The 26,460-nt window shown below is 42.7% G+C and overlaps 1 protein-coding gene across 1 annotated transcript in view; it reads left to right on the top strand.

Annotated features, from left to right (window-relative positions):
• Positions 1-26,460, top strand: part of LOC126204098 (sodium-coupled monocarboxylate transporter 1-like) — a 125,283-nt gene that overhangs the window by 64,937 nt on the left and 33,886 nt on the right. The window contains 3 exon segments of the mRNA XM_049938515.1: positions 4,880-5,006; positions 9,681-9,775; positions 22,844-23,086. Of these exon segments, the coding sequence (XP_049794472.1) occupies positions 4,880-5,006; positions 9,681-9,775; positions 22,844-23,086 (465 nt within the window).

The following is a 26,460-nucleotide window of genomic DNA, read 5'->3' as shown; positions in this document are numbered from 1 at the left end:
GCCCGTCGACCTGGGACCGGACCGCAGCGACGCACGGATGCACGCCAAGACCGGAGGATCCTACGCAGTGCCGTAGGGGACCGCACCGCCACTTCCCAGCAAATTAGGGACACTGTTGCTCCTGGGGTATCGGCGAGGACCATTCGCAACCGTCTCCATGAAGCTGGGCTACGGTCCCGCACACCGTTAGGCCGTCTTCCGCTCACGCCCCAACATCGTGCAGCCCGCCTCCAGTGGTGTCGCGACAGGCGTGAATGGAGGGACGAATGGAGACGTGTCGTCTTCAGCGATGAGAGTCGCTTCTGCCTTGGTGCCAATGATGGTCGTATGCGTGTTTGGCGCCGTGCAGGTGAGCGCCACAATCAGGACTGCATACGACCGAGGCACACAGGGCCAACACCCGGCATCATGGTGTGGGGAGCGATCTCCTACACTGGCCGTACACCACTGGTGATCGTCGAGGGGCCACTGAATAGTGCACGGTACATCCAAACCGTCATCGAACCCATCGTTCTACCATTCCTAGACCGGCAAGGGAACTTGCTGTTCCAACAGGACAATGCACGTCCGCATGTATCCCTTGCCACCCAACGTGCTCTAGAAGGTGTAAGTCAACTACCCTGGCCAGCAAGATCTCTGGATCTGTCCCCCATTGAGCATGTTTGGGACTGGATGAAGCGTCGTCTCACGCGGTCTGCACGTTGTAAGGGGTCCGCAGGCCCTTACTACTAAGTTGCATCAGCACAGGTCGACAGGGCAACTATCGATTAGTGTGTCAGGTCGCGAGAGCGAGAGTTGAGTCAGTCAGTGTGTGTTGGAGGTTCCCGCGAGGCGGGCAGAGAGCTGTGCAGAAGCCAGCAGTTGTTGAAATAATGCAGATTACCGACAAAGGGAGTGGCCATCGCCGCGGTTTAACCCCTTTGTGTTAGTATTATACGGGAAAGTGAAGAAGTTTAATTACAAGTGTAATCAGTGATATTTGTGTGCCGTTATTGAGATTCCGCGTCTACCGCGCCGGCATTATTTGGATTGCAGTGTTGGATTACAGTGATTGGATTTTGCGTGTGACGACGATGAATAGCGAAAGAAACCTGTGCTGAGATTAGCCGTTATTAACAGTGTATTGACGAAGGCAGTGGCTGTCTCCTTATTTTTGTGCTTTTGCTAAGAATATAGGTCTTATTTGTGAAGCTGTGTTTGTTGTCCTCCTTACCACCAAACAGTACATTATTGCAGCATTTGAGAAGGACAGAATGGAATGTAACATCTCCTGAGCAGTCCAGTCCGATTGCCAGCCCCATTAGGTACACGGTCATATTAATTAATACTTATGTGGGCTGCTATTCAGATCCGCGAACGAGCGGATACACCAAAATATATAAGGGAGTGTTACAACGTCCAGCACGAACGCTGGTCCAACTGAGGCGCCAGGTGGAAATGGCATGGCAAGCCGTTCCACAGGACTACATCCAGCATCTCTACGATCGTCTCCATGGGAGAATAGCAGCCTGCATTGCTGCGAAAGGTGGATATACACTGTACTAGTGCCGACATTGTGCATGCTCTGTTGCCTGTGTCTATGTGCCTGTGGTTCTGTCAGTGTGATCATGTGATGTATCTGACCCCAGGAATGTGTCAATAAAGTTTCCCCTTCCTGGGACAATGAATTCACGGTGTTCTTATTTCAATTTCCAGGAGTGTATATAAAAGATCCACAGGTGCAGGTTGTAGACAAATGGTTGACGACATGTCGATGTTTGGATTTCTCCGCGAGTCGTGCTCGTATAGCACATTGCTAAGGCGACCGCTCGCGATGAGCTGGAAATCCGGTTCGAGTCTCGTTCCGGCATAAATTTTCATTGTCGTCTTTCTATTGCATAGTTGATGGTTGTCGATATTGACAACTGCGAATACATTTCATAACGTCTGTAGCCGGCGCAGTGCCTGTTTCTTTTCAGACAAGCATTGATGTCCGAAGGAACTTAATATCGTACTTCTAAACAATAGAGACACTGCATATCGTGAACGCCCTCACCATTGTCGGTGTCCTGGGCAGTCAACACTTTGCGTCCTATCCGTCACAGGGGCCCTCGCAGACAAGCGTCAGTCACCATCGTTACAATAAGGCCAAATGCTACGGCCTATACGATAGGTAATACTCCCAACATGTTGAACTATTGCTTCTCATTGCTAGCGTCTCTCACTCTCTTACCACAAACGTATAGACCCTTTACAGATTTCAGTTGTGTAACTTTTATTTTAATTGATGTTTGATAGCATGTGAACTTGATATTGAACATTAGTGCATTCTTTTCTCGTACTTTCAATGCTTAATATTCTCTTCCTGTTCTTCTGTAAACGTTGAATGCAGAATACATCGCAGTTAAGGAATCCAATTTAGGCTCTTCCAATTATTATGTTGTGGTACTCCCGTCGCTGTTCACTTACATCCTCATAACTAGCTTCGATTTATCAGTGTTGAAAATGACTGCTTGATTCACACCTGCAAGTAGGACCTAATCAAACACCTCCAGGACCAAACTCTATGGCATCACGTTAAAATATGACATCGCCTTCATTGAGTTCGATTTGTCAGAGGAAGCGATGGGCAGCCGAGGTGTAACCACGCAATTTGGAGCACCAAATTTCTATATTCGTTCACTAATTCCACTTAAAATGTTATAAACTGTGGACGGAACGTGAACTCGCGGCATCGAACGTGTTTGCATACGGATGTGTTGGATGCTGTGGCTGTCCGGGAATTTGAACCTCAATCTTGCTAAATGCGAGTCCAGCGTTTACACCACTATACCAAGTCACTCGTTGGGAGAAAAAGGAAAAAAAATAAAATAGAAAATAATGTGGCGGACATACCGTATTGCATCAATAAATATGGAAAACTACTTACAGAGAGAAAAATTGTAAATATTTCGCCGGCCGGAGTGGCTGTGCGGTTCTAGGCGCTACAGTCCGCTGTCGAGCGACCGCTACGGTCGCAGGTTCGAATCCTGCCTCGGGCATGGAGGTGTGTGATGTCCTTAGGTTAGTTAGGTTTAAGTAGTTCTAAGTTCTAGGCGACTGATGACCTCAGAAGTTAAGTCGCATAGTGCTCAGAGCCATTTGAACCATTTTTGTAACTATTTCAGTATTAACTGAAGCATATGAATAGTTCTAAACAAGAAACAGCAACGTAGATAACTATTAACTATATTAATGACATTCTGGAAGTAATGTCAGATATTTTAGATATTTAGGTATTTTAGCTATGAAGAAGGAATGGTGCCGAAAGATGATGATGTTGCAATAGAACTGATTTAAACAGAAGGAAAAGGAAACTGCAAAACATTTTAAATAGTGAATAAAATGTTCTCGAGCTTCCAGCAAGGTTAGTGGTTCCATATCCACCAGTACTCTTTAGCCACTGACAAGTGGCAACTAATTGCCTTCTGATACCCACCATCTGCGTTAACAGCCATAGTACAGGCTGTGCTGTCACTGATTCTTGGTCCATCGTCATATAAGGCAACATTTGTGTTCACAGTCTGCTACGCCCCTGGTTAATTTCACGATGCACCGCTTGCACGATGTGCTTAGCTGTAAAGCACCGTCTTTGTTGAAGACGTTAGCCGATATTTTAATCTATATACCTCCTTTAAGTGCATTAGCATAGAAACTGTCAGCCTTCACGATGATGACGGTGCCGTTGAATGCGATGGTATGTCTGTTTTATAATGCATTTTTAGCTACTGCACAATTCTCTGGATGGATTAGTCACAGACAACTCTCATATTCAGTCCAGTGTTATGCTGTCCCGCATACAATCTGTCCGACGTCACACTTGAAACATCCCCTTACAAAAATTCTTCAATTACTGTGCTGGTAAACACGTTATTTGATTTTCAAACAGCTGAGCAAAACTGAACGTACTCAGATATTTCTGTCTTTACTTATTCTGATCATCACTAAACTGACACACAATATTTTTAGCGCAACGCAATCTGACTTTCAATAATCCCTACAAAAGAATGGCCCTGACTAACAATAACCTATACCTTTCATGAATCGCTTACCTCTCAAAAATCTTCGTTACTCGAATTACTGCCATACAGCGAGCGCCAATACTGCCAGCTAAATAAACTGAAGGCACTAACTACTGATAGGCAAAGTTATCAAATGAAGTTCATGACATCCATTCTTACAAATTTACCCTTTCTGATGGACACACGTCCAGATCATCCGCTCTCAAAACTCCGCCATCTCTCTCCCCACATCCACCACCGCTGGCTGCTCGCCTCCAACTGCGCAACGCTATGCGCTGTTCACATCTAACTGCCCAACACTACAATAGCAAATATTCCAACAATGCAAACCAGCCACAGACTGCACACAGCACAGTCAGTGATTTTCATACAGAGCGCTACGTGGCGTTACCAACATAAAAACCTAAACAGCCTACTTACACACTGTCCGCACTCATATGGTATTTCGTAAGTGGTAGGAGGTCTGAGGTTTACATAATCTTCCACAAGCTTCGTGAGTTCGCATATTTCAGATGTAATCATGAAGACTGATTTGACGTCGTGTATCTCTGGGAAACTGTTTATCTTCCCTGTCTTTGAATTGCAATGTGAATACCATTAAAACTTTATTTCTGCTAGTACATATGTAACATATCTTCTACTTGCCATAATTCCCAGATGTTCTACTTGTACATGAAAGACAAGGACCATGTTCGAGTTCCAATCACATAAATATTTTGAACTTTTCAAGACGTTTCAGCTTAGTGTTTACTTTCCAATGAAAAATTGTTGTGATAACACTAACCTTGACCTAAGAGACTGAGCATATTGTCCTCATGTACCTGTTTGTTGATTTTCAGGACAATGTGGGTGTTCATTACTGGTGCAATGTTCCTCATTATGATGAGCTGCTATATTGGTTTGCTCACTTATGCAGTGTTCCATGACTGCGATCCTCTCATTACTAAGATAAACGATAGCGATAGTGTATTCCTGCTCAGCATGACTGATGTTGTGACCACAAAAAGATTGTAATATCAATCTAAAGTCACAGCCTAAGATTTATGATATATCTTTCTATTCAATGAAATATAGTAACTTTCCATATAATGGATTTTCAGTTTTTAGGCATATTTCTGAGTGGATGGTGCAAATTTTCTCGATGATTGCCAAACAATTTGTAGAGGGCAGTGGAGATGTCAGTCAGTGTTGATCAGAGTGATATTGTGTTCCTCTGTATATGTGTGGTCACAAAACGCTGCGTAATTCCTTACCTCTGAAATAACCAATCACGTCAGCACCTACCTCGCGATCACAGCAGTGGTTCGGCTTTAAAAGGTGTGCCAGAATGTCTGTCGCTCTCCAACCCTAGGTGCAGACAAATAGCCCTGTATCAAACTCAATGAACAACCTTTTCATCTCGAAGTCATGACTCTAAGAACTCTTAACCACAAAAAGAGCACCGTGTCATTCTGTGTTGTAACTATTACTTCTTAGTACTCCCCCCATTAACCATGGATCTTGCCGTTGGTGGGGAGGCTTGCGTGCCTCAACGATACAGATAGCCGTACCGTAGGTGCAACCACAACGGAGGGGTATCTGTTGAAAGGCCAGACAAACTTGTGGTTCCTGAAGAGGGGCAGCAGCCTTTTCAATAGTCGCAGGGGCAACAGTCTGGATGATTGACTGATCTGGCCTTGTAACACTAACCAAAATGGCCTTGCTGTCCTGGTACTGCGAACGGCTGAAAGCAAGGGGAAACTACAGCCGTAATTTTTTACCGAGGTCATGCAGCTTTACTGTGTGATTAAATGATGATGGCGTCCTCTTGGGTAAAATATTCCGGAGGTAAAATAGTCCCCCGTTCGGATCTCCGGGCGGGGACTACTCAAGAGGACGTCGTTATCAGGAGAAAGAAAAATGGCGTTCTACGGAACGGAGCGTGCAATGTCAGATCCCTTAATCGGGCAGGTAGGTTAGAAAATTTAAAAAGGGAAATGGATAGGTTAAAGTTAGATATAGTGGGAATTAGTGAAGTTCGGTGGCAGGAGGAACAAGACTTCTGGTCAGGTGACTACAGGGTTATAAACACAAAATCAAATAGGGGTAAAGCAGGCGTAGGTTTAATAATGAATAGGAAAATAGGAATGCGGGTAAGCTACTACAAACAGCATAGTGAACGCATTATTGTGGCCAAGATAGACACGAAGCCCACGCCTACTACAGTAGTACAAGTTTATATGCCAACTAGCTCTGCAGATGACGAAGAAATTGATGAAATGTATGATGAGATAAAAAAAATTATTCAGGTAGTGAAGGGAGACGAAAATTTAATAGTCATGGGTGACTGAAATTCGTCAGTAGGAAAAGGAAGAGAAGAAAGAATTTTGCACAGAGCATATCCTAATCATAGCTAACACTTGGTTCAAGAATCATAAAAGAAGGTTGTATACATGGAAGAATCCCGGAGATACTAAAAGGTATCAGATAGATTATATAATGGTAAGACAGAGATTTAGGAACCAGGTTTTAAATTGTAAGACATTTCCAGGGGCAGATGTGGACTCTGACCACAATCTATTGGTTATGAACTGTAGATTAAAACTGAAGAAACTGCAAGAAGGAGGGAATTTAAAGAGATGGGACCTGGATAAATTGAAAGATCCAGAGATTGTACAGAGTTTCAGGGAGTGCATAAGGGATCAATTGACAGGAATGGGGGAAAGAAATACAGTAGAAGAAGAATGGGTAGCTTTGAGGGATGAATTAGTGAAGGCAGCAGAGGAACAAATAAGTAAAAAGACGAGGGTTAGTAGAAACCCTTTGGTAACAAGAAATATTGAATTTAATTGATGAAAGGAGAAAATATAAAAACGCAGTAAATGAAGCAGGCAAAAAGGAATACAAACGTCTCAAAAATGATATCGACAGGAAGTGCAAAATGGCTAAGCAGGGATGGCTAGAGGACAAATGCAAGGATGTAGAGGCTTATCTTACTAGGGGTAAGATAGATACTGTCTACAGGAAAATTAAAGATACCTTTGGAGAGAAGAAAACCACTTGCTTGAATATGAAGAGCTCAGATGGAAACCCAGTTCTAAGCAAAGAAGGGAAAGCAGAAAGGTGGAAGGAGTATATACAGGGCCTATACAAGGGCGATGTACTTGAGGACAATATTATGGAAATGGAAGGGGATGTAGATGAAGATGAAATGGGAGATATGATACTGCGTGAAGAGTTTGACAGAGCACTGAAAGACCTAAGTCGAAAAAAGGCCCCCGGAGTAGACAACATTCCATTAGAACTACTGACAACCTCGGGAGAGCAAGTCCTGACAAAAGTCTACCGTCTGCTGAGCAAGATGTATGAGACAGGCAAATACCCTCAGACTTCAAGAAGAATATAATAATCCCAATCCCAAAGAAAGCAGGTGTTGACAGATGTGAAAATTACCGAACTATCAGTTTAATAAGTCACAGCTGCAAAATACTAACGCGAATTCTTTAGAGACGAATGGAAAAGCTGGTAGAAGCCGACCTCGGGGACGATCAGTTTTCATTCCGTAGAAATGTTGGAACACGTGAGGCAATACTGACCCTACGACTTATCTTAGAAGAAGGATTAAGGAAAGGCAAACCTACGTTTCTAGCATTTGTAGACTTAGAGAAAGCTTTTGACAATGTTGATTGGAATACTCTCTTTCAAATACTGAAGGTGGCAGGGGTAAAATACAGAGATCCGAAGGCTATTTACAATCTGTACAGAAAGAAGATGGCAGTTATAAGAGTCGAGGGGTATGAAAGGGAAGCAGTGGTTGGGAAGGGAGTGAGACAGGGTTGTAGCCTATCCCCAATATTATTCAATCAGTATATTGAGCAATCAATAAAGGAAACAAAAGAAAAGTTCGGAGTAGGTATTAAAATCCATGGAGAAGAAATAAAAACTTTGAGGTTCGCTGATGACATTGTAATTCTGTCAGAGACAGCAAAGGACTTGGAAGAGCAGTTGAATGGAATGGACAGTGTCTTGAATGGAGGGTATAAGATGAACATCAACAAAAGCAAAACGAGGATAATGGAATGTAGTCGAATTAAGTCTGGTGATGCTGAGGGAATTAGATTAGGAAATGACAAAGTAGTAAAGGAGTTTTGCTATTTGGGGAGCAAAATAACTGATGATGGTCGAAGTAGAGAGGATATAAAATGTAGACTGGCAATGGCAAGGAAAGCGTTTCTTAAGAAGAGAAATTTGTTAACATCGAGTATTTATTTAAGTGTCAGGAAGTCGTTTCTCAAAGTATTTGTATGGAGTGTAGCCATGTGTTGATGTGAAACGTGGACGATAAATAAATGGTTCAAATGGTTCTGAGCACTATGGGACTTAACATCTGTGGTCATCAGTCCCCTACAACCTAGAACTACTTAAACCTAACTAACCTAAGGACATCACACACATCCATGCCCGAGGCAGGATTCGAACCTGCGACCGTAGGACGATAAATAGCTTAGACAGGAAGAGAACAGAAGCTTTCGAAATGTGGTGCTACAGAAGAATGCTGAAGATTAGATGGGTTGATTACATAACTAATGAGGAGGTATTGAGTAGAATTGGGGAGAAGAGGAGCTTGTGGCACAACTGACTAGAAGAAGGGATCGGTTGGTAGGACATGTTCTGAGACATCGAGGGATCACCAATTTAGTATTGGAGGGCATCGTGGAGGGTAAAAATCGTAGAGGGAGATCAAGAGATGAATACACTAAGCAGATTCAGAAGGATGTAGGTTGCAGTAGGTACTGGGAGATGAAGAAGCTTGTACAGGATGGAGTAGCATGGAGAGCTGCATCAAACCAGTCTCAGGACTGAAGACCACAACAACAACAATACTGTTAATACCACTCTCTTTAGGTACATTCAAAGATGATTCGAAAGATTTTTTGTTTTATTACCATTTATCTTGTTAAAATTACTACCAACTGCCACTGCAAGTGTGAGACAAGAAGTACTGTTCCTGCGAAACCTTGGTCCGGTGCAAGAGCGGACTTGCAGGCCCTAAATTGATTAGATTATATGAATAGGGAAATAAAATACAAAGTAAAGAGGTTGCAATTTTAGCACTCGACTGTTTGGTCCTTGCCGGGAGACATGGAACTCCATTCAAACACAGAAGTTTTTGATGCAAAATAATCATTTATCATTCAGTTGTAACTACACTAACCAAGTCCTCTAGCATCATAGCAAACATTATCTGACTAATAACGAGGTCAGTGGAAGAAACTGCTAACACTCAGTTAAAGGTTAATCTAACCGCTTTATCTGTTGTATATCCGATTCAGCCACTTGCAGCTAACAATTAATTCCACATGGACCGCTAGAAAGCCCTGTCTACTATACAATTGGCTTTGATTTATAGTATTTATATTCTTGTCTTTGAATTTTACCTAACATATAACTTGCAATAACACAAAATACACACTTGTGGGTCTCACATTCCCGGGCTCCATCAGTTGCAAATAACATCTGCAGATCAAATATCTGGTCCTGCAAATATAAGCTGTAGCTATGAGTTATATGGGTAATCACATGCCTATGGAAATACAAAGAATTTAACGAGTGCACCATAGACAGTGAGTCTTCCCTCTCTTTCAGCAAGCGGGCGCCAAGAATCAACTGGTCCCGCTGTTGGTGATGCAAGCCCTACAGGACTTACGTGGTCTGCCGGGAATCTTTGTTGCGGGTATCTTCAGCGCCGCCCTCAGGTAAACGTCCAACGTGGATCTCAGAAATGAAAGCCATGTTGCAGTACTGTGCTGCGCATCTTAGCCCTGTATTTAGCCATATATGTAATTTTTCCTTTAGGAATGGTCAGTTTCCTGAAAGATTAAAGTACTCAGTACTAAAGCCGCTTTATGAAAGGGGAGAAAGGGATAATGTAGAGAGTTGTGTGTATGCGCACTTTTTATCAATCTAACAATTGTGCCAATGATAGTACAAGTTTCGGTTACGAGTTGTTTAGCCGTCTAGGAAAAATCTTATGCAAATGAGAATCTTTCTGAATTACAAATGTTGTCAAAATCTGTTGTGTATTTATGAACGTAAATAAATTGTTGTAATATCTAACTTATAATTCACTGTTACGTAAATTTGAAAGGAAATAAAAATTACATGTTTTTGGACGTATTTCACAAATAATCTAGATCCTATTGTCACTAGCCGCCAGTAATAACTCCTGTTGGCCACTTGAGTCACTCTTTCCCACCACGCGTGCGCCATCAGGAAGCGCTGCCCCACTGCTGACGCTGTCCTACTCCATCGTGATGTTCCATCTTTCCGGATTGCCGTTAGAACCAGCGACATTTTTTAAGTGTTTTTCTTGTCTCTCAAGAACTATAATGCAATCCAAAATACACTGTCGAACTATCAAGAACTGTCATTGCTGCACTACCTTGCAGGTTGTTGTTTTATCACCAAATTTTGCTATTTTGGTTTTCACGCACAGAATTTAAGTTCCTTTTCAGGAGAAAAGATTTTAAAAATCCTATCATGGTCACCGCTTGTAAACGAATACGCCGATTCCATGTGTGACCGATTCACCTTAGTGTTTTAAATGTCCGAATCGCGTTTCATGGAACTGCTTTTAACGTTACGTAGCAGTGAAAGGAATGCTTTTTAACTACGAACGTGAAAATATGTAGCCGTATTATCCACTAATATTGCTTAAAATAGGATTAATAATGCGCAGGATAATTTGGCAGTCGGGTTTACGACGCTTTGCGCGTGTACTGCTATATGCCAGACTGTCTCACAAAAAAAAAAAGAACTTTCGTCTCTTCCCGTTACTAGATGTCGCTTCATTAGAAAAGTACAGCTTCTATTTCGCATTTTCGTTAAAACTGCACAGTTCTTAACTGTTTTTACTAACATTAACAACAACTTCTAACATAAATTTTGACATGTGTTATCTAACTCTGTAGGATGGTCATATCATTTTGTTTTTTGTATGTCACTGATGTGCATTTCAGAGAAAGAGCAACTTACGTTTTTGTTCAACAATATTTGGTCTTGTCATGGCACAGTCTTTGCCTCTTCACAGTCTGTTACATTCTTAGTTGAAGTGGGTGATAGACATATTCAGCAGTGCTTTGTTGATTTGTGATGGTTCGTGTTAGATGAAGAAAGATTGATTGTAAAGGTCACCTCACATGAGTGAGATGAATACATCTGAAAGCGACGAGAATATATATTTCGAATAATGTTATTACTTTGCAGAGAAGGAGTTTGAGGTACGACTGCAGCACTGCTCAGCTAGGAATGGTTATTATCAGCTAGTTAGCTTGCTCAGAGCTGACAGAAAGATCGCCCTGACTCATGCTCTAACATATTAACTGATTAAACTGTTTGGTTTTTATAGAAATTCTCTGTTAACATTGTACCACATTTAAATCATTGTTCAGTTTGTTAAGCATAGTATTGTTCAGACCAACGTTATGTGTGGGGATCCGGCGAAGTTTTACTCTGTCTTTTTTGAATACATACTTCATTCTAAAATCGTTGCCTTGGAATATCATTTCATAGGAATAGCTACACTCCCCACCCCATTGTTTATCATTACGCAATACCACATGCAACAGTTTGAATATGTATTTAGAGACGAGAATCTAGCTTCGCCGCTGCCTGCTTGCTGTTTGCTGTTTTGCTTTCGAGAAATTTGCAACAATGTTGTCATGACACGACGTTAGTCGAAATTTTGTAAGGGCCAGATAATGGTTTTACTTAAGTTACACATTCAATATAAAGACAAGCTGCATTCAGATCAGTTACAGTTCAGTTCAAATTAGGTTCTGTTTAGTCAAAGGTTAGCAAACGAGTTTAAGTTGGATAACAGTTTGTGCTGTCCTCACCATCATTTCATCCTCATCACCGACGCGCAAGTCGCCCAAAATGGTGCCGAATGAAATAGGACTTACACTTGGCGCCGAACTTACCGGAATCGGGGCCTCCCGGCCTGCCATCTACATCTACATCTACATCTATACTCCGCAAGCCATCCAACGATGTGTGGTGGAGGGCACCATACGTGCCACTGTCATTTGTCCCCTTTCCTGTTCCAGTCGCGTATCGATCGCGTTAAGAACGACTGCCGGAAAGCCTCCGTGCGCGCTCGAATCACTCTAATTTTACATTCGTGATCTCCTCGGGAGGTATAAGTAGGCGGAAGCAATATATTCGATACATCATCAGAAACGCACCCTCTCGAAACCTGGACAGCAAGCTACACCGCAATGCAGAGCACCTCTCTTGCATAGTCTGCCACTTCAGTTTGCTAAACATCTCCGCAACGCTAGCACGCTAACCAAATAACCCTGTGACGAAACGTGCCGCTCTTCTTTGGATCTTCTCTATCTCCTCTGTCAATCCGGCCTGTTATGGATCCCACACTGATGAACAATACTCAAGTACAGGTCGAACGAGTGTTTTGTAAGCCACCTCCTTTGTTGATGGACTACATTTTCTAAGGACTCTCCCTATGAAAATTAACCTGGCACCCGCCTTACCAACAATTAATTTTATATGATCATTCCACTTGAAGTCGTTCCGTATGCATACTCCCAGATATTTTACAGAAGTAACTACTACCAGTGTTTGTTCCGCTATCATATAATCATACAATAAAGGATCCTTCTTTTTATGTATTCGCAATATATTACATTTGTCTATGTTAAGGGTCAGTTGCCACTCCCTGCATCAAGTGCCTATCCGCTGCAGATCTTCCTGCATTTCGCTGCAATTTTCTAATGCTGCAACTTCTCTGTATACTACAGCATCATCCGCGAATAGCCGCATGGAACCTCCGACTCTATCTACTAGGTAATTTATATATATATTGTCAAAAGCAATGGTCCCATAACACTCCCGTGTGGCAAGCCTGAGGTTACTTTAACGTCTGTAGACGTCTCTCCATTGAGAACAACATGCTGTGTTCTGTTTGCTAAAATCTCTTCAATCCAGCCACACAGCTGGTCTGATATTCCGTAGGCTCTTACTTTATCAGGCGACAGTGGGGAATTGAATCCAACGCCTTCCGGTAGTCAAGGAAGGATCTCATGAACAACTAAAGCGAGTTGGGTCTCACACGATCGCTGTTTCCGAATCCATGTTGATTCCTACAGAGTAGATTCTGGGTTTCCAGAAATGACATGATACGCGAGCTAAAAACATGTTCTAAAATTCTACAACAGATCGATGTCAGAGATATAGGTCTATTGTTTTGCGCATCTGCTCGACGACCCTTCTTGAAAACTGGGACTACTTGCCCTCTTTTCCAATCATTTGGAACCTTCCGTTCCTCTAAAGACTTGCGGTACACGGCTCTTAGAAGGGGGGCAAGTTCTTTCGCGTATTCTGTGTAGAATCGAATTGGTATCCCGTCAGGTCCAGTGGAATTTCCTCTGGTGAGTGCTTTCGGTTGCTTTTCTATTCCTTGGACACTTATTTCAATGTCAGCCATTTTTTCGTTTGTGCGAGGATTTAGAGAGGGAACTGCAGTGCGGTCTTCCTCTGTGAAACAACTTTGGAAAAAGGTGTTTAGCATTTCAGCTTTACGAGTGTCATCCTCTGTTTCAATGCCATTATCATCCCAGAGTGTCTGGATATACTGTTTCGATCCACTTGCTGTTTTTAACGTAAGACCAGAACTTCCTAGGATTTTCTGTCATGTCTGTACATAGAATTTTACTTTCCAACTCACTGAACGCTTCACGCATAGCCCTCCTTACGCTAACTTTAACATCGTTTAGCTTCGGTTTGTCCGAGAGGTTTTGGCTGCGTTTAAATATGCAGTGAAGCTCTCTTTGCTTTCGCAGTGGTTTGTTGAACCACGGTGCGTTTTACTCCTCACGTACCTGTCTAAAACGCATTTTACGATTGCCTTGAACTCTTTCCATAAACACTCAACATTGTCAATGTCGGAACAGAAATTTTCATTTTGATCTGTAAGGTAGTCAGAAATCTGCCTCCTATTACTCTTGCTAAACAGATAACCCTTCCTCGCTTTTTTTATATTCCTATATACTTCCATATTCAGGGATGCTGCAACGGATTTACGATCATTTCCATTTTTTCAATGCCAAAAGTGGACACACGCGCTGTTAGATAGGTGGTCAAAATAATTTTGTTCATCAGTATATTTCTGGTAACATAAATGTGCTCTAGGGATACACGGTAGCTCAGCATGTTCGGTCAGGGGGTTAGCTGCCCTCTGTAATAAAAAAAAATTGAGTTAACGAATCGACGACGAACCTGAACAAGCATCAAGGGACGTCCGCCCCGAAAATATACAACAACCATTAACGAAGAAATTCAGGTACAGAAAAGATTAGGAGTAGGTTTAATAATGAATAAAAAATAGGAGTGCGGCTAAGCTACTACAAACAGCATAGTGAACGCATTATTGTGGCCAAGATAGACACGAAGCCCACGCCTACGACAGCAGTAAAAGTTTATATGCCAACTAGCTCTTTAGATGCTGAAGAAATTGATGAAATGTATGATGAGGTAAAAGAAATTATTCAGGTAGTGAAGGGAGACGAAAATTTAATAGTCATGGGTGACTGGAATTCGACAGTAGGAAAAGGAAGAGAAGGAAACGTAGTAGGTGAATATGGAATGGGGTTAAGAAATGGAAGAGGAAGCCGCCTGGTTGAATTTTGCACAGAACATAACTTAATCATAGCCAACACTTGATTCAAGAATCATAAAAGAAGGTTGTATACTTGGAAGAAGCCTGGAGATACTGACAGGTTTCAGATAGATTATATATTGGTAAGACAGGGATTTAGGAACCAGGTTTTAAATTGTAAGATATTTCCAGGGGCAGATGTGGACTCTGACCACAATTTATTGGTTATGAACTGTAGATTAAACCTGAAGAAACTGCATAAAGTGGGAATTTAAGGAGATGAGACCTGGATAAACTGAAAGAACCAGAGGTTGTACAGAGTTTCAGGGAGAGCATAAGGGAACAATTGACAGGAATGGGGGGAAGAAATACAGTAGCTTTGAGGAATGAAATAGTGAAGGCAGCAGAGGATCAAGTAGGTAAAATGGCTCTGAGCAGGTCTATACAGGGGCGATGTTCTTGAGGACAATATTATGGAAATGGAAGAGGATGTAGATGAAGATGAAATGGGAGATACGATACTGCGTGAAGAGTTTGACAGAGCACTGAAAGACCTGAGTCAAAACAAGGCCCCGGGAGTAGATAACATTCCATTAGAACTACTGACAGCCTTGGGGGAGCCAGTCCTGACAAAATTCTACCATCTGGTGAGCAAGATGTATGAGACAGGGGAAATTCCCTCAGACTCAAGATGAATATAATATTTCCAATCCCAAAGAAAGCAGGTGTTGACAGATGTGAAAATTACCGAACAATCAGTTTAATAAGTCACAGCTGCAAAATACTAACGCGAAAACTTTACAGACGAATGGAAAAACTGGTAGAAGCTGACCTCGGGGAAGATCAGTTTGGAGTCTGTAGTAATGTTGGATCACGTGAGGCAATACTGACCTTACGTCTTATCTTAGAAGAAAGATTAAGGAAAGGCAAACTTACGTTTCTAGCATTTGCAGACTTAGAGAAAGCTTTTGACAATGTTGACTGGAATACTCTCTTTCAAATTCTAAAGGTGGCAGGGGTAAAATACAGAGATTCGAAGGCTATTTACAATCTGTACAGAAAGCAGATGGCAGTTATAAGAGTCGAGGGACATGAAATGGAAGCAGGGGTCGGGAAGGGACCGAGACAGGGTTGTAGCCTCTCCCCGATGCTATTCAATCTGTATATTGAGCAAGCAATAATGGAAACAAAAGAAAAGTTCGGAGTAGGTATTAAAATCCATAGAGAAGAAATAAAAACATTAAGTTTCGCCGATGACATTGTAATTCTGTCAGAAACAGCAAAGGACTTGGAAGAGCAGTTGAACGGAATGGACAGTGTCTTGAAAGGAGGGTATAAGATGAACATCAACAAAAGCAAAACAAGGATAATGGAATGTAATCGAATTAAGTCGGGTGATGCTGAGGGAATTAGATTAGGAAATGAGACACTTAAAGTAGTAAAGAAGTTTTGCTATTTGGGGAGCAAAATAACTGTTGATGGTCGAAGTAGAGTGGATATAAAATGTAGACTGGCAATGGCAAGGAAAGCGTTTCTGAAGAAGAGAAATTTGTTAACATCGAGTATTGATTTAAGTGTTAAGAATTCGTTTCTGAAAGTATTTGTATGGATTTTAGCCATGTATGGATGTGAAATGTGGACGATAAATAGTTTAAACAAGAAAAGAATAGCAGCTTTCGAAATGTGGTGCTACAGAAGAATGCTGAAGATTAGATGGGTAGATCACATAACTAATGAGGTGGTATTGAATAGAATTGAGGAGAAGAGGTGTTTGTGGCAAAACTTGACTAGAAGAACGGATCGGTTGGTAGGGCATACTCTGAGGCAACAAGGGATCACCCATTTAGTGTTGGAGGGTAAAAATCGTAGAGGGAGACCAAGAGATGAATACACTAAGCAGATTCAGAAGGATGTAGGCTGCAGTAGGTACTGGGAGGTGAAGAAGCTTGCACAGGATAGAGTAGCATGGAGAGCTGCATCAAACCAGTCTCAGAACTGAAGACCACAACAACAACAACATGTAGGTTTTCGCAGGGATGGAATGAAGGGTAGAGCCACGGGTCGTTACACATCTGAAATTTAAGGTCCACTGTTCAAGGTGCCGTCAGTGCGAACAAGAGGTGACCGAGACGTGTAACCAATGGCACCCCATACCATCACGCTTGGTGATACGCCAGTATGGCGATGACGAATACACGCTTCCAACGTGCGTTGACCGCGGTGTCGCCAAACACGGATGCGACCACCATGATGCTGTAAACGGAACCTGGATTCACCCGAGAAAAGGCGTTTTGCCATACGTGCACCCAGGTTCGTCGGTCAGTACACCATCGCAGGCGCTCCAGTCTGTGATGCACCGTCAAGGGTAACCGCAGCCATGGTCTGATAGTCCATTCTCCTGCAAACGTCGTCGAACTGTTCGTGCAGATGGTTGTTGTCTTGCAAACGTCTACATTTGTTGACTCAGGGATCGAGACGTGGCTGCACGATCCGTTACAGTCATGCGGATAAGATGCCTGTCACCTCGACTGCTAGTGATACGAGGCCGTTGGGATCCAGCACGGCGTTCCGTATTACCCTCCACGGGATGTTCACAGCACGCGTACTGCATGACGATCGGGAATTGCGCGCTGCGTTGTCTGCCATAGTAGCAGCGAGTTCATTAATCACCTTTGGTGCAAACGGTCGTAGCCCTCTTCTCGGAGCGACGCCCATTTCTGAAGTTGATTCGAACTTCATCATGCTCCGTACTGCAGGTGGAGAAAGAGGGCCCATCCGTAATCCTTCCAGCCGGCGATATTGTCGAAGTTTAGCTACAGCATTACTGTTGTTTTGATAATAAAGCTTCACCAATAGCACCCTGCTCCTTTTATCCAAGCTCATGTTAACACGTCAACACGTGCACTACGACTGGTCAGGTGTGTGAGACTATGAATCACGATGACGGATCACGGCACTTGGTGGGCGTAGTTGGAGCTAGACGGTGGCGCTTTGGCGCATGGAAATCATGCATCCCTACTCTGCACATTAATGCTACCAAGTCTGGTACTCGTACGGTGATGAGTCTCAGTGTTGTAACGCGTTAAATTGGGGAAGTTTAATTATAACTACCCGGTATATTCCCGTACAGGGAAGTCTCCTGCCCAATGTTGGCGGATAAATACGATATTGCAGTGCCTGTGTTCTTTAGTAGTAGTCAGTGTATTAAAGCGAAACACTGTTACCAAAAATGTGGAAAAGTGTTTCACTGACTGACCGTAAATTTTTACACAATACTCTAATGAACATTCAGACAGACACGGGCTATATATATTTTAATATTTAAAAGTGTATGTAATATATGAAGCGTAAACGATGTTGCTAAAAATCTTGAAATGCTGTTGATCAATTTACTTCAAATTTCTACACGATACTGAACATTCGGAAGGTAACAATCTATATATTTTTTAATATGTTTAATACACAAAAGGGAATCGTTGTTACCAAAATTCCTGCAACGATCTTGATCGGTTTACTTCAATTTCTTACACGATAATATGATAGAGATTCAGACGGTAGTGGGTTGCATATTTTGTAAACAATGATGTGGGTGTTTTCTGTTAAAATCGACTCCGAGAAAGAAAATCCTGAGCTGTGCTCTGCTATAAAAATATGCGGTATTCTTTCTCACAGTCAGACAAATTCTTTCTGGATACGTTCAATCGGGTGCTGGAAGATTAATTGGGGAATGTCAACTCATTCTTCACGGAGCACTGCACTGAGGAGAGGCATCGATGTCGGTCGGTGAGGCCCGGCTCGAAGTGGGCGTCCAATACATCCCAGATGTGTTCTATAGGATTCAGGTCGGGACTCTGCGCAGGCCAGTCCATTACAGGGATGTTATTGTCGTGTAACCATTCTGCGACAGGCCAAGCATTATGAATAAGTTCCTTATCGTGTTGAAAGATGCAATCGCCATCCCAGAATTGCTCTTCAACAGTGGGAAGGAAGAAGGTGCTTAAAAATTTGTGTAGACCTGTGCTGTGGTAGTGCCACGCAAAACAACAAGGGGTGCAAGCCTCCTCCATGAAAAACACGACCATACCATAACACCACCGCCTCCGAATTTTACTGTTGGCACTACACACGCTGGCAGATGACGTTCTCCTGGCATTCACCATACCCACACCCTAGAATCGGATGGCCACATTGTGTACCGTGATTCGTGACTCTACACAACGTTTTCCCACAGTTCAATCGTCCGATGTTTACGCTCTTTACACCAAGCGAGGCGTCGTTTGGTATTTACCGGGGTGATGTGTGGTTTATGAGCAGCCGCTCTGCCATGAAATGGGAATTTTCTCACCTCCCGCCTAGCTGTCATATCGCAGTGGATCCTGATACAGTTCGGAATTTCTGTGTGATAGTCTGAATAGATGTCTGCCTATTACACATTACGACCGTCTTCAACCTTCGGCGGTCTCTGTCAGTCAACAGACGAGTTCGGCCTGTACTCTTTTGTGGTGTACGTGTCCCTTCACGTTTTCACTTCACTATCACTTCGGAAACAGTGGACCTAGGAATGTTTAGGAGAGTGGAAATCTCGTGTACAGACCTATGACACAAGTGACACCCAATCACCTGACCACGTTCAAAGTCCGTGATTTGCGCGGAGCGCCTCATTCTGCCTTACTCACGATGTCTAATGACTACTGAGGTCGCTGACATGATCTGGCAGTAGGTGGCAGCACAATACACCTGATATGCAAGACGTATGCTCTGCGTGGTGCCTGAATACTTTTGATCACGTGGTGTAATAATGTGTATTTCAATTATCTCCCTCGCAGTCGATTTTCACACAAAGCAGGAAAGTTGCGTCCAAGAGTGATCGTTCTTTGATTAGAACAGTGTTATGTATTACAAATCTGCAATATCGGAAACAAGGTTCAAGATCAAAGAGAGGAGGGAAGAAGAGGTGGACAGAGAGGGTGGGGGTGGGGGGTGAGGAGATGGAGAGAGATGGCGGAGGAGGTGATAGACAGAGGGAGGGGAAAGGAAGAGGGGATAGACGAAGAGATGGTGAGTTACAAGTGAACAGAGAGAGGGGGAGAGGGAGATTAGGATGTATTTTCAATTTTCATATACATCTAGCAATTGGAACCATTGCCTGATTCGCTTGAGTAATTTAATTAGGATATTGTTATTAGTTTCATTGCTAAAGGAATCAGTTCTGGGAAATTTACATTTCTTGCTACGAAGTTTCATAATTGATATCTATGGAAATAATCCTATGCGCGTTAGACTCTAGTTCTACAGAAAGCTTTTCTGAGGTTCTTAAGGGCTTTAAATGAGTATTTTTTTTAAAACGGCCGAGTCGTCACCCATATCTTGATAAATTTCGATTATTTTACTTCTCTCTTCCATATTTTTATGTGTGTTAAATCGAAAATATCCTTAAAAACCATTTAAATATCGGCAGTCTTCGCTGTGTGTCTTGTTCGGAAACAAACGAATTCCGTTCACTCCCTGACAACAGTAACGCTCACCTTACTTTTCGCTCTTTGCATTCAGTGCTGCTCGGTTCCGTCTCGCCTTTGTTTCTCGGGCAGTGTTCTTTGTACGTCAGCAGTGGTTCACCGCAGTATGAATAGGTTTAGTGATGAGGTGTTGGCCGACATGCCACTCGCGTGTGCGTTCAGTGCGTGCAGTGGGCGAGCGGCGCCACGACTGTATGCTGAGCTGTTCCAGCAGCGATAGCGACCACATCGCAGTGCTTTAGAATCTGAAGGCTGTTGCAACGTTCGTTTTCGTCATTGCATTTTGAATATTCTGTTCAATGCTGTGAATGTAGGAGGAGATGCTGAAAGCTTCGGGGTGTTGTCTAGAAACAATAAAGCTAGAGTTTAGAAATCAGCCATTTACTCAATTTATTCTCTCCCAGCTACATAGTTAGCGCATCTTTTCTAGCATGTGTAAATAAAAGTCATGTGATCAGTGGCGAAACCAGCTCTCCGCAATCTCTCTGACCTCTTCAAGTCGGAAAAACAGATAACAGTCCGACGGCGTGGGCCTGACGAGTACGAAGGATTAACTAATTGGAAGCCCAGGGTTGTCAGTTTGACAGCGACAGCGTTGGACAGGCCCGCAGGTGAGTTACCATGCATCAAAAGAATCTCTTTGGTCAACTTTTCTCGGCATTTACTATTAATCTCTTCCTTCAATTGGTCTCGCAGGTTAGTATGCTACTGTCCGCTTATACAGTGTTATTACAATTGATTGAAGCGATTTCACAGCTCTACAATAACTTTATTATTTGAGATATTTTCACAATGCTTTGCACACACATACAAAAACTCAAAAAGTTTTTTTAGGCATTCACAAATGTTCGATATGTGCCCCTTTAGTGATTCGGCAGACATCAAGCCGATAATAAAGCTCCTCCCACACTCGGCGCAGCATGTCCCCATCAATGAGTTTGAAAGCATCGTTGATGCGAGCTTGCAGTTCTGGCACGTTTCTTGGTAGAGGAGGTTTAAACACTGAATCTTTCACATAACCCCACAGAAAGAAATCGCATGGGGTTAAGTCGGGAGAGCGTGGAGGCCATGAAATGAATTGCTGATCATGATCTCCACCACGACCGATCCATCGGTTTTCCAATCTCCTGTTTAAGAAATGCCGAACATCATGATGGAAGTGCGGTGGAGCACCATCCTGTTGAAAGATGAAGTCGGCACTGTCGGTCTCCAGTTGTGGCATGAGCCAATTTCCGCGGGCTACGCGTGAAACTTGCCCGCACGCATTCAACCGTTTCTTCGCTCACTGCAGGTCGACCCTTTGATTTCCCCTTACAGAGGCATCCAGAAGCTTTAAACTGCGCGTACCATCGCCGAATGGAGTTAGCAGTTGGTGGATCTTTGTTGAACTTCGTCCTGAAGTGTCGTTGCACTGTTATGACTGACTGATGTGAGTGCATTTCAAGCACGACATACGCTTTCTCGGCTTCTGTCGCCATTTTGTCTCACTGCGCTCTCGAGCGCTCTGGCGGCAGAAACCTGAAGTGCGGCTTCAGACGAACAAAACTTTATGAGTTTTTCTACGTATCTGTAGTGTGTCGTGACCATATGTCAATGAATGGAGCTACAGTGAATTTATGAAATCGCTTCAATCATTTGTAATAGCCCGGTAGTAGATACTTGAGGTAAATAGTCCATCAGCAGAATACCGTCTTTGTCCCAAGAAGCCGATGCTTAGTATGCTACCGTCCGCTTATAGTAGATCCTTGAGGTAAATAGTCCACCAGCAGAATACCGTCGTTGTCCCAAGAAGCCGATGCTATCACGTTTTCGGCCGATTTTACGGTGCAGCACTACCTCGAGCGTGGGTATTTTATATTGCAAGTATTTGACATTGTAATCTCGTGTACACCAAATTCCTAGTACTCTTCCGAGCTCTTGAGTCCACCTTAGCTCTTCCACACCTGCGCCACACGTCTTGTGTCTCATCGTATGTTTCTGCTTCAGTATGTTGTCAGTCTCGCAGCTGCACTCTACTCTACTCGTCTAATCCACTGGTACATCGTGTAGTTTTTTCGTTTCTTTCCGTTTTCTTCCCCCCCCCCTCCCCCCCCAATTCACCTCCGTACCGTATTTTAGCAATTTACTTATATTCTCTTATAGGTTAGGCTATTGGCCCGCTTCTGCATTGATCTATCACGGGCTGCGACATTATTTTTGGAATGGAGTGAAGTTCTAGGAAATGGGGGAAAGTTTATCATCATTTATACTTCAATATCATGAAATACCTGTAAGAGCTGGCCATTGACATATGTTTTATTCCTTGCATTCAGCCACTTTTGGCAATGATCAGATATTCTTTTTATCCAAGGTTGTCACTTCTTCCTGTAATTTCAGTTTTTTTTTTTAATTGGGCACTTCACCTTATGATGTAACTAAAGTTACAAAACCCTGCTTTTTGTATAAAGTAACCACTAAGCTGCAGCAGTGTTTTTTACTCGACAAGACTTTTCCAGGAGTTTCGCTATACTGAGAGCGGTATAGAATTAGCGAAATATTCTTCACTCTTGTCTTTAGTAATCCACAAACAATAAGCAACTGTATGCACCACAACTGTCGTTGGGATTGAAAATTACAGCTGATGTCCGCCAAAGAATTCCAGCTGATCTTTCGATTGTTTCGACCGCTGCACAGGGTGCGATCCTCGGAGGGCTAGCAGGCTGGATCTTCATGGGCTGGGTGGTGCTTGGCTCACAGGCGGTCATGGCCGCCGGACTCATCACCATCCCCAGCAAGCCGGTGTCCATCGCGGGCTGCAGCGCCGACCTCCTGCGCCACCTCAACACCACGGCCATCACCGCAGCCGCCAACAGCACCATCACGGCGGATGCTGCAAGGTGAGTGACTGTCCATTAAAGACACGGCACCTTCCAGGTGAGAGACTCTCTATTGCAAAGTGAGAGTATATATATATATATATATATATATATATATATATATATATATATATATATATATATCCTCCAGCAGTACTAAAATGGTGACCGCTTGATGTCTCAGCATATGTCCTATCCATCAGTCCCTTCCTGTTCTCAAGTTGTGTCACTAATTTCTTTGCTCACCAGTTCTACTCAGTACTCCCTCTTATTTTCAGTATTCTTCTGTAGCACCAAATTTCAAAAGCTTCTGTCCTCATCTTGTCTAAATTGTTTATCGACCATGTTTCACGTTCGTACGTGGCTACACTCCATGTAAATACTTTCAGGAATGACTTCCTGACACTTAAATCTATAAGTCTATCTTTTATGTTAACAAATTTCCCTCCTTCAGAAACGCTTTTCTTGACATTGCCAGCCTACGTTTTATATCGTCTCTACTTCGCCCATCATCAGCTACTTTGCAGCCCCAATGGCAAAACCCATCTACTATTTTCAGTTTCTCGTTTCCGTGAGTATCACCTGTTTTATTTCGACTACACTCCATTACCACTTTGCTTTTGTGAATTTTGCTTTTGTGGATTTATCCTCACTCATTATTAGACCCATTACCTCTTCTGATTTTGTATTACCCTTTACAAACTGTTTCAGAAGTCATTTCTTGGTGTCACCACACTCCACTAATTGCCACAATATCTTCTATCTACCAATTCCCTTTTTCTAAATTCTCTAACCTACATATCCTATCAAGGGGCCTAGCATTCATTGCACGCTCCGTCCAGTAGGTTGTATCTTTTGATTTTCTTGATGGCGACATACTTCTGAGTGGTCCCCATCCGAAGATCCGAAAACGGGATTATTTTACTTCCTGAATGTTTTTGAAATGCAGTAGGGAGCTGGTGTTGAGTGGAAAGATACTGAACCATAATGCATTTATTAACGTTTCTAAAAATACTAATGCATTTATTTTAAAGAGGAAACATCCGAGAATAACATTAACTGAAAAGACTAAATTTGAATAACTAACTGATGGCAAACACCTCAAAGGGGCAACAGTATAAAATCTCTCCTTTTAGTAAAGAATATTAAATGTATAAAAATACATTTACATTACAAACAGCCAAATATATGGTCAAATGGTTATGTCACAAATGTCATCGATTTTCAAAACGCCATTGCCTTCGAAGTAGCCAAAATGACTGACAAATGTTTCAAATTTATGTTGATACAGGCGGCGGCAGAGCGACGCCAGTAGTAATAATTTCTCCTTCCCTACTAACATAGGCAACGGCTTTGCCGCAGTGGATACACCGGTTCCCGTGAGACCACCGAAGTTAAGCGCTGTTTGGCGTGGCCGGCACTTGGATGGGTGTCCATCCTACCGCCATGCGCTGTTGCCGTTTTTCGGGATGCACTCAGCCTCGTGATGCCAACTGAGGAGCTACTCGACCGAATATTAGCGGCTTCGGTCAAGAATACCGTCATTACGACCAGGAGAGCAGTGTGCTGACCCCACGCCCCTCCTATCCGCATCCTACCCTGAGGATGACACGGCGGTCGGATGGTCCCGGTAGGCCACTCGTGGCCTGAAGACGGAGTGCAACTAACATAGGGAGGCGGTTGCCACTACCATAGTACTAGAAACCTTCATTAAAAATTTCAGTCATGGTACTCAGGCATCTTTAACAAGATCACAGTTAACAAGACATACAATCACCTATCCCGTAACACAGAGACAACTCATTAGTTATTTAGTAAAAAGTAAACATACTACAAATGCAGAAATTCTTCTTTAGTTCTTTTTTTATAGATGTAAACAATTTCGTAAACAGCTCGAGCTCGTGATACTAGCCAACAGGCAACGCGGGCGCACGACACAATTTAACCAAAGACGAAACCATCATTGTTAAGCTATACAAATGAGCTGCATGCCCCCAGAAAAATAACGGATGTAGTTTCCCCTCGCTTTCATCCGGCAAGGTCCATGATTCATAGGCAGGATTTCCCTTGTAATTTCGTTCGAATTGACTCTATGTCGCCTTACTGAATATATAACTTACAAGTCATTAGAACTACTTCTTTCCTCATTTACCATGTGTGTGTGCCAATGTTTCATTAGTGTAGATAGTTCCACCATAAGTACCTTTGTATTTCATTACTCACAAGGGGAGGCCGCCAATTGTGAAATTCAGATTCGATTCATGTTGTTGTTGTTGTGGTCTTCAGTCCTGAGACTGGTTTGATGCAGCTCTCCATGCTACTCTATCCTGTGCAAGCTTCTTCATCTCCCAGTACCTACTGCAACCTACATCCTTCTGAATCTGCTTAGTGTATACATCTCTTGGTCTCCCCCTACGATTTTTACCCTCCACGCTGCCCTCCAATGCTAAATTTGTGATCCCTTGATGCCTCAAAACATGTCCTACCAACCGATATCTTCTTCTAGTCAAGTTGTGCCACAAATTTCTCTTCTCCCCAATCCTATTCAATACCTCCTCATTAGTTATGTGATCTACCCACCTTATCTTCAGCATTCTTCTGTAGCACCACATTTCGAAAGCTTCTATTCTCTTCTTGTCCAAACTGGTTATCGTCCATGTTTCACTTCCATACATGGCTACACTCCATACAAATACTTTCAGAAACGACTTCCTGACACTTAAATCTATACTCGATGTTAACAAATTTCTCTTCTTCAGAAACGATTTCCTTGCCATTGCCAGTCTACATTTTATATCCTCTCTACTTCGACCGTCATCAGTTATTTTACTCCCTAAATAGCAAAACTCCTTTACTACTTTAAGTGTCTCATTTCCTAATCTAATCCCCTCAGCATCACCCGATTTAATTTGACTACATTCCATTATCCTCGTTTTGCTTTTGTTGATGTTCATCTTATATTCTCCTTTGAAGACACTGTCCATTCCGTTCAACTGCTCTTCCAAGTCCTTTGATGTCTCTGACAGAATTACAATGTCATCGGCGAACCTCAAAGTTTTTACTTTTTCTCCATGAATTTTAATACCTACTCGGAATTTTTCTTTTGTTTCCTTTACTGCTTGCTCAATATACAGATTGAATAACATTGGGGAGAGGCTACAACCCTGTCTCACTCCTTTCCCAACCACTGCTTCCCTTTCATGCCCCTCGACTCTTATAACTGCCATCTGGTTTCTGTACAAATTGTAAATAGCCTTTCGCTCCCTGTATTTTACCCCTGCCACCTTCAGAATTTGAAAGAGAGTATTCCAGTTAACGTTGTCAAAAGCTTTCTCTAAGTCTACAAATGCTAGAAACGTAGGTTTGCCTTTCCTTAATCTTTCTTCTAAGATAAG

Source organism: Schistocerca nitens, chromosome 9 (genome assembly GCF_023898315.1).
Source record: "Schistocerca nitens isolate TAMUIC-IGC-003100 chromosome 9, iqSchNite1.1, whole genome shotgun sequence".
NCBI classification, from domain to species: domain Eukaryota; kingdom Metazoa; phylum Arthropoda; class Insecta; order Orthoptera; family Acrididae; genus Schistocerca; species Schistocerca nitens.
This window is presented reverse-complemented; position numbering and strand designations above follow the sequence as displayed.